This window comes from Mizuhopecten yessoensis, unplaced genomic scaffold (assembly GCF_002113885.1).
Source record: "Mizuhopecten yessoensis strain PY_sf001 unplaced genomic scaffold, ASM211388v2 scaffold9639, whole genome shotgun sequence".
Taxonomy (NCBI): domain Eukaryota; kingdom Metazoa; phylum Mollusca; class Bivalvia; order Pectinida; family Pectinidae; genus Mizuhopecten; species Mizuhopecten yessoensis.
The window spans coordinates 493,511-510,332 of record NW_018408148.1 but is presented as its reverse complement, the minus strand read 5'-3'; the positions used below and the strand labels follow the sequence as shown (position 1 = coordinate 510,332).

Sequence of the window (16,822 nt, the reverse complement as noted above, 5' to 3'; positions counted from 1 at the left end):
ATAGGTATATTTGAAAGAAAAAAGGTATATATTATTTGTGTAACTTATTCAATATTTCTAAGCTAACTTGTCGGTTTCATTCAAAAACAGGACATGGGTACAATGCTGAATTAAATACTACTGTACGTGTACATTACTTCCTTTCAATTTCGGAGACCATAAATTCATCGAACACAAACATTATAATCTAATCTAACAAAGCGATCTAAATTGAGTAAATGAATGTTTAATGACAGAAAGATAGAGATCTCTGATCAGTCAAGCATGGGAACAGGCCACGCAAGACAGGTAGCCGCTTGTCAGCCAAGCAGTCAGCTGACTATGGTTTGTGTTATAGTAACTATACATGTATATATATAGCTGAACCAACAATTCCATCCCGGCTGTACAGAGTTGAAACTTCTTACAGACAAAAAATATCTATCTGGATTGCATAACAGAAATTATTACTGTATTACTATACCAGGAATTTTTCGCCCTGTCAAACTTTCACCCAACTACAATAATATCAATATTCGCCCTTCACATTTAATTACAATGAATATTGTGTTGTTTTCTTAAGCTCTCTTAAATGATGAATTTGCCCTCATTAGAAGAAGAGCAAAAAAGGCGAAAAATGAAACTCCAGCGAAAGTTTCCCAGCATGCAATATGCCTTGCATAGGAATCCTGAAATCTGATTGGTTGAGACAACTTTTGAATTCCTATGATCACAATCTTCATTCACCTACCTTTATTTTGTTGTTGTTCATGAACCATGAGACTTCAGGTCTTGGGATTCCAGTAACTTGACATTCAAATATCACACACCGTCCCTCTGGGATGGAAATATCTTCCAGCGTCGATAAAAACGATGGAAGTTGGTTATTAACTTTGTCGATGCTGCGACTTCTCACGAGTCGCACCTCTTTATGTTCAGGACTAGACGGTGTTCTTTTATTCTTATCGGATTCTGAAGACATTCTTCTTGAACGTACACCATTTATAACGACAGTTGGTGTTGTTTTTTCAACTGTTGTTGACACAGGACCTTCAAATTCTAATTTTGTCATCTTAACACTGTCAGAGTCTGACTTTTGTGAAGATTCTGACTTGTCAGACTCTTGACTTGCTGTAGCGGTCATGTTCCTCGATTTCTTGCTCGGATTTCTTAGTGTGATAGGTGTGTAGGGCACCGCTGGAGTAGCACGTACGATTCCGCTGTCGTTAGTTTCAGATTGTACAGTAGAGTCATCACTTCCTGATGGAAACGATTCTAAAAGATTTTCACTGGAGTTATTGCTCCTTAGACTGGAGAACCCACTAGAGGGGGTGTTTCGTACACTTGGGCTGTCAAAATGCTCTTTCACCCAGGATGGGGTGGTGTTGCTTGGATACGAGGATTCAGAGTCAGCAAAGCTATCCTCCGTTGTCACAGAAGCACTTTCCTCGTCATCCACCATCGCTTGAAGTTCCTTCATAGTTGGTCCTCCAGGCATTTTTAGGAGCGACTGACCTATTACGTTAATCTCTTCCAGGGTTTTGTTGATTCTCTCTTCGCGTTTTGTTTTCGGAGCTACAGGTGGCGGAATTTTCAAGGCTGGAGACGAAGTGTCTTTTCTAACAGTATTTTTCATCTCACTTTTGATTGATTCATTCGTGACTGGCCTCTCAAAATTTTTAAACGTTGAGTTTTTTATTGGTTCGTCCAATTTAGTTGGTGTGAACTTTGATTTCATTGGTTCATCTGTATTGTCAGATGTGAACTTTGATTTCATTGGTTCATCTGTATTGTCAGATGTGAACTTTGATTTCATTGGTTCATCTGTATTGTCAGATGTGAATTTTGATTTCGTTGTTTTCTCTGTAAGAACTGGCATAAATTTTGATGAAATTGACTCGTTTACCTTTCCAGGTGTAAATTTGACTTTCACTGGCTCAACGTTTTCCTTTACAGTTTGTGAAACGACAGGTTTTTCCAAAGCCGTTATATAATTGGAAACCTTTCCCTTGGACACCTTCCGGTCTGGCATTGACTTTGTCACACTTGTAGTACCGTTTGACATAACTGGACTTTTCAAATTTGCAATACTTTTTGTGATTGGGCTTTGGGTTGGCTTAGTGACACTACGAGTGATTGGCTCTTTAACAGTTTGCGGCACTTGGTGTCCTGTTCGAGCCTTCAACACGTTTCTGAAGTCAATTTGATTGACTCCGGTTTTTTTAGGATTGGCAGGAGAGTTACCCCTTGTGTCAAGAGGCACCTTAGGGGACACTCCCCTAACACGAGGAGGCCCTTTGGGGCTAGAGTTTATATATTTTAGCCTGCCGAGGGAAGCACCTGCTTTTATCCCCCTTGTAGTGCCAAGGTCAGAACTATCGGATCCTGATGAACTGCCCGATTGTCCGTGCTGTTTAGATGAAAATTGTGATTCTTCTGATTTCTTATGCTGTTTTAATGAATTCGGTGATTCTTCTAAACGTCTGTGCTGTTTTGATATAAGAGGTGATTTTTCTAAATTTTCATGCTGTTTTGGTAAAATTGATTCTTCAATTTTTTTATCCCTTTCTAAAGAAAATGGTGATTCTTCCAATTTCCTGTGCTGTTTTGATAAAATTGGAGGTTCTTCCAAATGTCTTTGCTGTTGTAACAAACTTGATTTATCGTCAGTGTTTTTTGTTTGTTTTGAGGAATAAACTGGCACTGTTTTGCTGTCGGGCACTTTTTGTATTGTCTTTTCCAATAATTTAGTTTCAGGTTTAACAGTTTTGCGTAATCTTACGCTGGAAAACTCCGGTTTTGTTTCCCTCTTGGTCACTGAGGAAGATTTGGCACTTTCTAGATGAGATCTAAAATGAATAATACAAATTGATATTTAATGTGACCAAAAAAAAAAAGATTTTTTTTTATCATAAATGGCATCAGTATCCTTTACCAATGGATTGGGCTCCATAAAGGATGTTTCTCAACGCCAATGGATGGGGCCCAATAAAGGGTGTAGTTCATATATTTTTTTTGAGACAGAACTACAATTTGTTCTGTACTCTATAAGATTGAAGAGTTTTCAGCACAGTGTCAGTCATGTAATATTCATCTCCAATTATTATATTTAATAACTATTCATGATTTTCAAAACAGTACTGATTATCATATTTCTAATATGCTAATATTTAAAAAAAAATAAAAAATAAAAAAAAATGCAAGATTGCAATTAATAATTGCACTGGTCAATATGATTTTTCTTAGCACATAACAGTGATTATATATCTTAATTTTACAGAAGAATTTTTCAACTTGTGATTCTGATTGAAACAAACTAACGTTTTTTTCAGCACAGGACTGTGAAGATTCCGACCCTGGGTGCGGGTGTGTCCAGGTATGTCGTGTGTACTAAGTACAAGTCTGGTGTCCGTGGATGCTGTACCGACAGGATTCTTCAGGGTACAGGTGTACGTTCCCACATCAGACTCCGACACACCCTTCACTTCTAGTGTGATGTCGTCTCCATTTTTAATCTTAATAGCAAGACAATATCATTAGTAACTTAGAGTGGACCTAGCTTAAAATATCTTGTAAAGAATCCCTCCAATGCATTGAAACAAAGATGGTAGTGAGTGTTTTTTTTCCATTCCTTTCATGAATTAAAACCTGCATCAAGAATGTGTTTGAAACATAAGCCCTTGGGATTAATATGACATGCTTCAGGTTAACAAATCTTCATATCTCTTCATAAAAAAAAAAATGTTAGATAAATTCAATAAATACATACCTTATATCTGCCTTGATTTGAGATGATCTCCCCTTCCCTACTCCACTCAACACTAGGTGGCGGTACTCCAGATGTCCTACACAGAAATATTGCACTATTCCCAACACTTACAAATGCTGTTCTTGGTCGTAAGACAAATGCTGGTGGTCTTAAATCCTTGTTATCGTGGAACACGTCGCTCTGGTCCTTGTCGATTGAATTGTCATCTGTTTTGTTTGTAATTTGTTCACTTTTATTGTTCAAATTTTTGTCATTCACATGTTCAAAAGTGTTGTTCACATGTTCACTGGAAACGTTCCTTGTATTGTTTACTTGCTCCACTTGTAATTGATTGTCTATTCTACGCTCTGTATAAAATGGATTGGGATTCAAAATTTACAAAAAAATAAAAAGGTTGAAAATAAAAGGAAGAAATGGAAATCAACCAAACTGAAATAACATTATATGGAATGTTTTCAAAAAGAGAGAGAAAGAGAAACTTAAAATAAGAAAGAAACAAAAGAACTAAAAAGACAGAAAAAGAAAAGGATGTGTTTGCTAGGTAGATCTTGTTTTCTTTTGGAGGTGAGACTGGGAACGGTCAGATTCTGCGAAAGAGAAAAAGAGAAAAAAGAACTAATTATAATGGATTCTTAGATTTTGTAGGAGGAGTTGAATATTCTATTTCTCATCATTTTTGTTTCAGAATTAATTCAAAATTTGATAAAGCATAGAAAGCTATTGAGTTAAATTTAGACCAATACCAGGTATTTATATTTAAACTCCAAATATTTATGATTTTTTTTTTTTTTTTCAAAAATAAGAAACATTAGATTCAGATGAGAAATATAATTTTCAAGTGGTGTTAAAAAGTCAAAGCTTCATTTCTTGTGTTTTCTGCAAGACTACAAAGTGACAGCTTTGTTAATCTCAGAGACCTCATGACACTCCAAATAAGAATTTTGACCTTTGAACCCCAACTACATGCATTAATGACATGCATCAGAAATGGAATTGTAGCAACCAAATCCATTCATATTGAAGGAAGACAAGATCAGTTTTGTTAAATTTGAGATATTTCGATTTTTGTCCAGAAATTACCTAGATAAGGGTAAACACTAATTGGAGAAATTTTTATTTGAAACAAAAATTATATTTTCAGCCTCAAAGGATTGTGGGAATTTTTCAGAGAAATTATTGGATGTAGTTGCCATTCCAGGATTCATCTTTCTGTACACATAAGGTGAAGGCCCTGAAACTGTACAGGAAAGATTTCTCCATCATTTTTCCATGCTGTCCATGCTAGAGTTACTCTTGTCTGTTAGGTCCTGAAACTGTACGGACAAGAACTAACCCTGAAGGTCATGCCTTCCATGCCAATGGTCATGCCATCTCCGCATACATTACCTGCCACACAAAGCTGACAGTAAGTCTCGGCACGACCTGCCTCGCCCTGTACTTTGCACATGTACTGTCCAGCATCTGTGCTAATGACTTCTGAGATGTGTAGTTCGTGAACGTTACCATGCGATATGACTTTGGCGAACGGATCATTGGTGGAAATTTCCTTATTTTCATGCAACCATAAAACGTCCATAGGTGACATGCCTGAAAATGAGGCAAGAAACATGCATAACAAAGACACAGATAAGAGATTATATAACCCTTAATACAGGATCACATTCCGTTGGATTTTAATGTTTCAGCAAGGACAAGCTAGAGATTATTATTTTTGTCATCTGTATGTTAAAGAATATCTTCATCATCCAAACAACTTAAAGTTTATCTTCATCATCCAAACAACATGGACATTAATTTTATCATCCATATGACTTAGAGATTATCTTAATCATCCAAATGACTTAAGATATCATTTTTATCCTCCAAATGACTCAGATTATTTTCATCATCCAAGTGACATAAGATATTATTTGTATCATCCAAGAGATTATTTCTTCAACTTATAAATGGCATATCTTCCTATTTTTGAGGTAGACATGACTTTTCGCCCACAATTCAGGTTTTCGAAATCAGCAGTTTCCCTTTGTCATATCTTTTTCTAAAGATAAATTATTTATTGTATTGAGCAGTATAATCTATGACATTAACATTATCACTTTGACAAAAATATGAATTATTTTAAGTATTGTTTAGATAAAAAAAAATATATCCCACTGAGATTTCACAATTGAATGAGGTCATTGACTGAAAAAAATATAATCATCTTCTGGTTTTAAGTCAAATTTGATATGAGGGTTAGACAAAGGTGAAATTTTTAGTGAATGCAAATGCCTTGCAACCCTTCATATATTTTGTAAGTCAGTGAAAAATTAGATTCGGAATAATGTCATTAAAGATATAACGAATGCTTAGTAATTTATTAAAATTTATTATAGATGTCTATTAAATACCCTTAGTACCAAAACTAATACATTGTATTGGCAAATTTGCAGCATCATAATTTTTTAATTTTATTTTTTAAAATAAAATAAATTAAAATCTTTTTGATAAAGATTATATATATGATTTGGCATCTGGCATTCTTACCATACCCTGACTTTAATGAAACGGACTATAACTGATAAATTGAACTTGTTTATTATTGACTATTGTATTTGTTGTGATTTGATGTGGTAATTTTCATAGGATTTACTTTTATGCAGAAAAACTGTTTCAGCAAATGTGGCAAAAAATTGATTCATTTGAAAATAAAGATGTTTATAATATCATACAAATTAATTGGCAGACATTTCAAACATGCAAAGTAAAATAAAACTCTTATCACCTGTAACATAACATTATACAGCAATTTACATTTTCAAAAATTCACAAAAATATATGGAGGTCAAAGGGAGATAACTCAGTTCCCTACATGCAGACCTGTAATACACAGAGAGATCTGCGTTACGAAGTTTGCATAAAATGAACAAATTCTAAATTTCAAGAAAAAACTCAAAAGAAAATATTAACAGTAGCTAATTTATATTCTTTCAGCCATTTTCAGTTTTCAGGAAATAAAACATGCATTTTTTTCACAAAACCCGAGTTTCAAATCATTTAAATAATATTATTAATTACAATATTTTTCTCTGATATGATTGAAAACATCTCTAGAAATACATGGCAGTCTTACACACATATATGTTATATATATATATGTATTTGCAATACATACAGAACAGTGTTTCTACTCATTAGTAAACAAAAACTCGGCATTTCAGCTACTTTCCAACACAGCAGAAAACACAAAAACTTCGAATTGCTATTTACCATGTTTTGATGAAAACAGGGCGAAATATTTAAAAATCAGGACAGTAATTTTTTTTTTTGCAAGTTTCAAACTACATAATCTTGGTAGATTTAGTTATAAAATGTATAATGATGCAAAAAGTGGTGACTTGTATTCAAGTTATAACTTAATGAATGATGAGATGAATGTTATTGAAGAGCTTTTATTTCACAAAAACATGGTAAATGTGTAACGTGCAGATTTAAATTTAGAGAAACTTACCTTTGACCTCCACGGAAAGCTCCACCCGGTCTCCATTGTCGACCTCCATGTCGTGTAACTCCCTCACGAATGTTGGAGGTTCTCGGAAATCGTCTGTTGATTGGTCTTTTGTCGCTATAGAAACAAGACATGTTTATAACAGAAACTATTACAGAAATATGAAAGACAAGTTGCAGTTCATGCTAAAATAAGCTGCTGTTTAATATTTTGTGTGTTTATGGTAATGATTATTTCCAATAATAAATTCATCGCTTTAGAAAGAATCTGAGTAAATTATTGACATCAATTTTGTAAATGATAATTTTGTTTTTCACAAAATACTCTTTGTCAAATATGTTTAGGTCAAGTTGAAATGAAAACTAGTACATGTATGAGTGTAAATAGCCTAATTAAATTTTTTACCCCTAAAGTCACATTTGAACCTTACCAAAACAAAGACTGGGTAAGTCCAGTTTAAATATGTAGGGGTGAATGAGTTAAAGATTGGATGCTTACATGATGTTATGGTGATCTTCGCCTTGATCTGGTCTTTCCCAGCCTCATTTTCAGCCACACATTTGTAGGTGGCACTGTCAGTATCCTTAACATGTGGCATGACGAGTCGAACGGTAGATCCCTTAAATTCCATTGTGCTCGCCTCTGTGGACGTGAGCTCCTCTTTCTCCTTGTACCAGTGCACTGTTGGGCGTGGATAACCTGGGGACAATAGAAATACATAAGGGTTAAGGTCACTCAGAAATACATAGGGGTCAAGGGCACTGGGATATGCATTTCGGTAAAGGTCACTTGGATATACATTTGGGTCAAGGCCACTTGGCTACACATTCGGGTTAAGGTCGCTTAAATATATACATTTGGGTGAAGGTCACTTGTATAAACAATTGAGTCAAGGTCAACTGGATATAAATTTGAGTCAAGTTCATAGTTAAAATAATGTTTTGTTGTCAAATAAAGAACTTAACCATGAGAAATAAAGATTTATAAATAAAATTACCATAAAAATAAATTATCATATTTTTATCATATGATTAACTAAACTCACAATTAAGTAGTTATTTCATTACTGAGTTGTCTGCCCTTACCTGTAACTTTAGCTTCCAGGACCAGCTTATCCCCGACCCTCAGTGATTGGTTGGATAGAGGGTTCACAAATTTGGGCGGAATGGCACGAGTTCCCGCAGCTACAAAGCACAGAACAACTTGTATTAGAATTCAAATGAACTTCCATGGTATTTTTACTTAACATAGCTATCCAATTTGTCCTGAAAATTTTGTATCAGCTAAAGTTTGTTAAAATCTAAAGTGTTTGACAGTGTTTTAATCCTGCTGAGCTAGCGTGGTCGGATTCACCCCTTTTGTCGAACTTCTATATGCTGTCTTAAAATGATGCTAAAGATGGTTTTAATATCTATTTTTATAGATATTAAATAAACTAAAGAACAGTTAGAAAAACACCTTCCGAAAGACACTACTGGGTGGTGGGTGGGGCAGTGTATAACACACTCGCCTTTCGCTGAGGCGGCCGCGGTTTGATTGTCCGATCAGATGTGAAAACATATTATGGGTTTTCTCTGGGTACAAGGGTTTCCTCCCACATTAAGAACTCCCATGGACTAACATCCAGACCAACAAGATTTATTAATCTAAGTTGTAATAATTTGTTTCATAACTGTTGTAAAATGGATAAAGTTTATATACAAAATAAAAAAAAAAAAAAATTAAGAAAAAGGACAAAAGAAGGAAAACAGATACTTTTGTTCGTGAACAATCTACAGTGACATACCATCAGTACAATAAATCTAAAATTAAAATTTTACACAATTAATTTTGGCTTTTAATTTGAATGAATTATATTGATTTTACATCTCAATCAGTCAATCTACATACATTTCATACATTAACATTTATTTTGACAATATATGCATCAATTTCTGTTTTCTACCTCCCAGAAAAACAGTGATTGTTATTAAAGTTAAATTTCGGAGACATCGCCTCAATGTTAAAATACATATAGGTTAAGAAGGAAATGGCCACTTCAAATAAACAGGCATAGATAAACACGATTACTCATTGGCCCTGACATGAAGTTATGTATGATGAAAGTTTAATTGATATAGACCACTAGACTATTATCTGTAAGGCATTCATGAATTTTGTGTAAACTTTACAAGAAATGAATTAAGAAACCGTCACATAATTAAACTAATATAAATAAAATTTAGTGTAAAAAGGAATTTGAAATTGATTCTACATAGAATATCAAGTAATCTAATGTGTTTAAACTGTACTACAATTCAATTAAAGTGAACAAAAACAAGATGGGAAAATCACAGCAGGAATAGACTGTGGCGAATAAGTTTTGAAAATTAAGCAGCAGAAATCTTGAAATGTACATACATATTTGGGGTACTAACACATTTTTTTCCACATTGAAAATAATTTTGTGCAATTATAGATTTTTTTAATTAAAAATTACTTTCATGCTTCACAAATAAGTCCTTATTTAATGACTTACCAAAATCTTGTATATATATATCATTAAAATCCCCTGATAATTATCCTTCTTATTGAAATTTTTGTAGTCCATAAGTTTAACAAAATACCACCACCAGTAATCCAGACATCCACTTAACACGCTAAGAACTACACCACAGAGAAATTGAATCAACACTTATCCTCAAGTTTTTCACACGTCTTACAATAAAGATTATGTGTTGTCTGCTTCGTGTTATATTATGTACACAAATCCACGCATTATATAATTATACACAGTTATATTAAGGTGCGGACCAGAAAAAAACAGGGTTCATCTATGAATGAGCAGCATTCATTTGTCAATGAACTGCATTCATCTGTCAATGAACAGCATGGTTTACATAATCCCAAACAAAAGACTTAAGATATCATAATCACAAATAAGTCCTTCTGCCGAATAAAACACGAGTCTTTTCACGCACAAAGTGTCAATGTCCACAAGTTTCCAGATAGGAAAAATCTTAAGCATGTTGTGGTTAGGAAAGTTTGAGCATATAATGAAAGAGTTCATTTCCGGAGTCCAAGCAGTATACTCTGGGCTGACAGCTATAAAAACCCAGCACAATGGGTCATGGACACCAGCCAGGCTCTATCGAGTCCCTAATGAGTACCTTTACTTGTATAAGTATGTATACAATTACTCCGGCCTTTGATAAGGAGGAAATTAAGCTTTTATAACATTTCAACTCATTCATGTTACAACCTAAGTGTATTTGTGAGAGCTACAGTATGGTTTTCTAACATATAGGCAAGTGTAATTGTGTTGGTGAAGTACCGAAGTTTATTGAATGTAAATTTAAGTTGACTATGGTCTGTATTATTGAATTGGAAGTGTTATAATCTTAAATATAAACAAGAATTAATCTAAAGTAATTTGTATGTTAACACTTTTACACAATGTACATATGTACAAAGCAGGATCATGGTCATATATATGTTTATATAATCTAAAGAACTTGTTATTTAGAATTTAATAATAGCCGTTTCAATATATAACAGCCTGGTGGTCTGATTATGGAAAAAAGACTGACAAATCAATTTTGCATTGGTTTTGCTGAGCACCCCCCCCCCTCCCTAATCCAGTCACATGGGTCATGCCCTCTCCTGCCCCCTCTATATACTGACAAGACAATGTCAGTGAAGCAGATCGCTTAGCCTTCCTCCAGTGTTTCTGACCTTATCCCCTCCCTGCCTCTCTAAGTACTGACTAGACACTTTCAGTGAAGCTATTATGTCTTGGTCTCTTGTGAACTTACCTCCCCCACCCCGACCTCACCCCCGACCTCACCCCCTCTTCTCCCCCATCTTCCCCCCTCCAACTCTCTCGTACTTACTAGACACTGTCAGTGAAGCAGTTGTTTTCGCCTCTCCACCAGTGTTCGTCACAGTACACTGATATTTCCCACTGTCTTTGGAGGCGACACGGGTCAACACCAAACGAGCCAGGCGTCCATCAAATGATTGCTTAGCCAGAAAGCCGGACGTCAGCAGACGGCCATCTTTGTACCAGGACGCTGAGGCATCTATTGCATCTAAAACAAAATGTAAAAAATATTATTTCCTTGTAGTATTTTTTTCATTTTCACTTTGTTGTAGAGATTAAATCAAGACATATATAATCCGTTTGTACATAACCTGTCGTACTTGTGTCATTAACATGAATATAAATGCAACTGTACAATGAAAAAATTTAGCAAGTGCATACTAACAGTAAACAGCAAACACGTAATTTGAGATGATTTTGTATCATATACAAAATTTATTCTAAAATATCAATTTTTTTACGAGATCCTGTCTCACAAAGTGTCGGAGATCATTTACATCATGATACGATTGTCAAATCCTGTTTCGAAAAATATTTGCCCGAGTGAAGTCATCTAGCTCTTCATTTAAATTATCATACATGAATTCATATCAATGGAAATATACAGCACACCACAGTATCGTAATTATGTACTAAGTTATTTGAGTCGTTAAATATCCTGAGAATAATGGCTACGATATTGCCGTCTGCCATCATTATAAATAAGGAATATTCAACGTAGACACATCAAAAATCACTGGGAGGTAGGAATATTATACAGCGACTTTAATTACTGAATTAATTATGTTTATTACTAAATTTGTTTCAGCAAAACTTACTCGAGAATTTACATTCCAGAGAGACGTTTTTGTCTCCAGGAGAAACAACAAGGTCGTTAAGAGGAATGTCGACCTTTGGCGCCACAAAACCACTCTTTTTGGAGGAAGTCTGGGGCTTCACTGTAATTAAAGAAATGTATTATGTTAAAAGAAAAGTTAACAAAAGTGAGTTCATCCGTAATACAGTCTTCTATAAGTTTCTCCCTTACCTGTCCATCAAGGACAGAGATTCAAGGGTATTATAGTAAAAATATATCAGATCAATTTCTGCAAAATCTCACTTTTATGTAAATCTCGTCAAGAAATCTCATTCACAAAATCTCACGGCCAGGTTATCTCACTGCTGGAAAATCTCATAGTCATCAATTCTCACTCAAAAATTATCTCGCTGTTAACCCTTTCACCACTGTAGACCATAATGGACTCATCCATATCAATACACGGTAGAGCCTACTAAAGTTACATAGGGGTGAAAGGGTTAAGACATCTCATCATTCTGATTCAGAGTTCTGTCCTGAAATGTCACTTTTTCAATAAGTATGTTGGTAAACTAACCTTTGTTATTGCGAATCATGTCTAATTTATTTGAAAAAGAAATATTCCATATACCATCCTAGCCCTCCTACCTTCCCTATTCCGTGTTTGCATATTGCCGAGTTATCTTCTCTTGGGAGCAGGTATTGATTGTTACGTCATTGGTCTGTGTGAGAAAATTACATCGTTTTCTCAAAAATTGATGACGTTACGCTCACAAACAAGTGACGTAACAATCAATACCTGCTCCAAAGAGAAGATAACTCTGCAATAAGCAAAGGCGGAATAGAGATCCTGACAAATAAATATCCTTTAAGAATCCCTGTCCCACTTCACCGTCATTATTCCTTTATACACAGTAACCTCCCTTTAACTTCCATTTGGATATTAACTGTAGCACATTTGGGCAAGTACACTTCCGTTGAGCTCAATTGGTTTCAGTGATGGTATAACAATCTGAAGTCCAGGGTTCGAATCCCGTTCTGACCCCTCAGAATACTTTACACTCAGAACACGTTTGTTGATTATATTTTGTTTATTTTATCTCCATTATGTTTTCATATATGTCCCGAATGGTATACTTTTCTTTTCAAAAACGATCTATCAAAGCTAAAGTCATAGCAGAAAGAGTTTTGAAGACATGGGGATCCTTAAAAATACCTAAAAGTCATATGGATCAGAAACATTGAAAAGAAAATATTTTGAAGAGAAACGAGTCAAAAAGAAAATTAGAGAAACACACAATAGGGATAAAAACTGATTAAAAATACTTGTATGTTCAGAAATAATGAAAGATACTTAAAATAATGAAACATAATGGCCTTTGAATCATAAATTATCCAAACAGCTGAGAAAACTTGTCAATTAAAATACCACAATTTATCAAATCTTGTAATAAAACATCGTAAGCAATTGAAATCATAATAAGATATTAATAATGATAATTTGTATGATAATATTTCAACAAAAATATACCTGTGAAATGTAAATTCCAATTCGTTAAGAAAGACCAGCTAATTCCAGGTGTGCCCAAAATTTAACATACAGAGTCGATAGAAACGGACAAACTAATATTAAAATCCAGGTGGGAGTACGTTTTAAAGATTGATGACAAATACAGGTAAAATGTTGAATCACCTGTCACTAAATGACATAATAACGTTAAATGCTTGTTCCAAGCGGATGTTTTACAGGTAGATATGTCCATTACTATAAGCTTTATCAACTCGACAGCCAATATTTACACACATTCTTGAATATTAAATGAATTACATTTGATTTTTGACAGATTTCATGATCGAAAGGTTTTTAAAGCTTCTGAAAATTAATTAAAAATGTCGACAGCATACAAATTACGAAGGTGGAGTTACCAAATGTAAAATTATCAGTGAATCAAACAGCTATACACACCAATATTTTAACTCCTTCACCCCTGAAATTTCATAATGATTTTTCCAATCATTGATTTGGAAGGGTTCAAATGTGTCATCGGGGGTGAATGTTTTTACAGTCTTATCAGTGGAGAAGGTAACTCCCAGTTTTTATTGAAAAAGTTCAAAGTTAAAAAATATTTCACCTTTAACTGTCAATCATTCAAGTTTTAAACAGAATCAATAATGAAATGTTATTTTGCTGGAAATACAAACATCGTCAAAAGTTTTGTCCTAACTTGGCAAGTTGCTATACTTAGGAATGTAAACGTTTCCAGATCATTCTGTTTGTTAGCGCTCATTTCATAGTATGTTTGTTATAAGGAGATTTAGAACTTTCTAGCCTTCATAGACGTTATTGAGAGGTATGCAGGAGATACTATTTTATTCTGTCTTTGTTTCTCTGTCCGTGGGGCCCCTTTTCTCCTCTCTTTCTCACTCGCCCATCAATAACTGTCCCTACATTATTTCTCATTCTTTTGCTCCTTTATTCATCTCTAATTTATTCCATGTTTATCTGTTTCTCTTTTCTCTCCATCTTGTTTGTCCCCTGTCTCATCCATGTGTGCCTGTTTTTCTCATCTATCATTCTTTCTCTCCACGTTTTTTCGTTTCTTTTCTTTGTGTGTCTTTTTCTCTCTTGTTTCTCATTAAACACTTTATTAAAATCTGTTAACAATATTTTTTAAAAGTATTCTAACCACATAAAATCAAACACAGGATTAGGAAAAGTTTGAAAGTACTGTGGATATATACTTTTTACAGTTTTCACAATAAACATTTAAACAATGACCAAACAATACAATTTTAAACTCACCATAGACATCAAGATCCACGACGGCCTTGTTAGTGCCGGCAGAGTTCATGATCGTACATGTGTAACTCCCAGAATCCTCGCTCGTGACATCACGTACTTCCAACCAATGAAAACCACTCTCCTCATAAATCTGAATCAGAAATGAAGTTTACCAAAGTTTATAATATTAGCTAGAAAGGATTTTATAAAGGTATTTTCTAAATCAATTATACTAAAATTGCATGTTTGGAATGAAAATAATTAATCAAAATTATATTCAAAATACTGAAGTCACAAACATACTCAAATTAAAAATGATGGAATACTGATAAGTTTGAACAAAGTTATGTTTCCTAAAGTAGAATAAGATCAGAGATCAGGTAAGAATTATTTTAAATTGTCACTCCTGGTCCATCCAAAATCTATATAATCATCAATGTATTTTCTTGAGATTTCATTCATAATTCTAAACACATTGTACATGTTAATCCATTCACCCCGAAAGTCACATTTGAACCTTACCATATCAAAGACTGGGAGAGCCAAGTTTAAAATGTAAGGGTGATTGAGTTTATGCTAGAGGATCCTGTTAAACTTGGCAATGGTTTGAACAAGTGCTGCCAGATTCATAACCCTTGACTCATTTATCACTCATTTATCGCTAAAATTTCATAATGAACTATTCCAACCTTAGGCAGAGAGTAACTAGGATTTACTAATGGGATGTTATACCACCTACAGCGAAGTTCCCACTTATATGTCAATTCAAGGAGGATAATTCTGATATGTCTGGGGTACAAGTGTATCATTCTGACATTTCAGTCCACCAGAATTGTCATCTTCATTTTTTGTTTGTCAATTTTTAAGAACATTACTTGACAGTGAAATGAAGAGTTCAAAAAATTTGTCTAGAACTAGAAAATATTTCTAATGGATACGAATTCCCCTGCTCCAAGCTTGATGAAAATAGATCAGCAAAAGGCAAAATTTATTGAAGTCAGTGAAGCAGAAAATATAGGTCACAGTGACCTACAATTGATAAAATGTTACAAATTTCCTCAAGAATTGTATCTAAATGTGAAGCTTGATGACTTTCGATTTCTAGTTTTAGAGTGATGGAGCACACCACTATTGGTCTAACAAAGACATCACATGGATATTCTGATAGACCAATGGAAAAGTCGAAACACTAAATTGCTGGGACATCAAAAAAAAATCTGGGATAAGAACGATCTCTTGGAGATGAATCTGTTGCTAACTGGACACTAACTCATTCACCCCTGAAATTTCATAATAACCTATTCCATCCTTTGAATTGGAAGAGTTCAAATGTGTTTTCAGGGGTGAATGAGTTAAATGCTTTAGTTTGAACAGCTACAAGACTCACCTTGTATTTGCCACCAGTTGAGAGAGTTTCGCCGTCTGTTCGGCTCCAGGTGAGTTTAGTTTGTGGCGTGTCATCATAAGATGCCTTGAGTTTTGCCGTCTGCCCTTCGTTGACAAACTGACGCCTCGGCTTTACTATGAACTCTGGGACTTTTTCTTTCTCTTTTCCGGATTTCTTGTCCTTTACTAGTTTCCTGTTGTGAAAAAAACAAATCATAATTAATATTTTTTATAATATTAATTACCTATTTCTCTTTGCGTTGTTTTATTTTGTTTATATTCTTTTGTTTTATTTCTTTTTTAATTTGTACTCTTTACTCCCAAACTGATCACATTTCAAACCCAGGACAGGTTTATGGCAGAGAGGAAAAAAAACTCTGACAGAAGCCGTAAATAAGACTTGCAACTTAGCACCAAAACTATTTCAAATCGACACATGCATGCCAGGTATTTGACAACATTTTTTTATAAATTATATGCCCAGCCATGAAACGATCCCTTGTGTAAGTTTGGTTGAAGACTTTTAATTAAAATGTCATTTCACACCATCAAATGTGTTGTTGAATAAAAACATGTAATAGAATTTTAATTACCTTTAAGAGGACAATTTGTTGAATGTTCTAAGCAGAATTGAGGACAAAACAAGGGACTGAGATTAGGAGCGCCATTGTCTTTGTTTGTGTGAGAGAATAAAATGTCAGTATACATTTCACCAAACAAAGACATTTTAGAAAGAAGCCCATTGTGCATACAGCTTCATG

The 16,822-nt window shown here is 34.3% G+C and overlaps 1 protein-coding gene across 1 annotated transcript in view; it reads right to left on the bottom strand.

The window, feature by feature from the left end:
- The window catches only part of LOC110458512 (titin-like), a 483,136-nt gene that overhangs the window by 18,467 nt on the left and 447,847 nt on the right, over nucleotides 1-16,822 (bottom strand). Inside the window, exons 261-271 of the mRNA XM_021510245.1 lie at nucleotides 16,063-16,255; nucleotides 14,697-14,826; nucleotides 11,916-12,035; nucleotides 11,108-11,305; nucleotides 8,321-8,419; nucleotides 7,734-7,934; nucleotides 7,239-7,352; nucleotides 5,135-5,335; nucleotides 3,749-4,095; nucleotides 3,301-3,494; nucleotides 731-2,828 (exon numbers count right to left, since the gene is read on the bottom strand). Coding sequence (XP_021365920.1) covers nucleotides 731-2,828; nucleotides 3,301-3,494; nucleotides 3,749-4,095; nucleotides 5,135-5,335; nucleotides 7,239-7,352; nucleotides 7,734-7,934; nucleotides 8,321-8,419; nucleotides 11,108-11,305; nucleotides 11,916-12,035; nucleotides 14,697-14,826; nucleotides 16,063-16,255 — 3,895 coding nt within the window. The remainder of the gene's footprint in view (nucleotides 1-730; nucleotides 2,829-3,300; nucleotides 3,495-3,748; nucleotides 4,096-5,134; nucleotides 5,336-7,238; nucleotides 7,353-7,733; nucleotides 7,935-8,320; nucleotides 8,420-11,107; nucleotides 11,306-11,915; nucleotides 12,036-14,696; nucleotides 14,827-16,062; nucleotides 16,256-16,822) is intronic.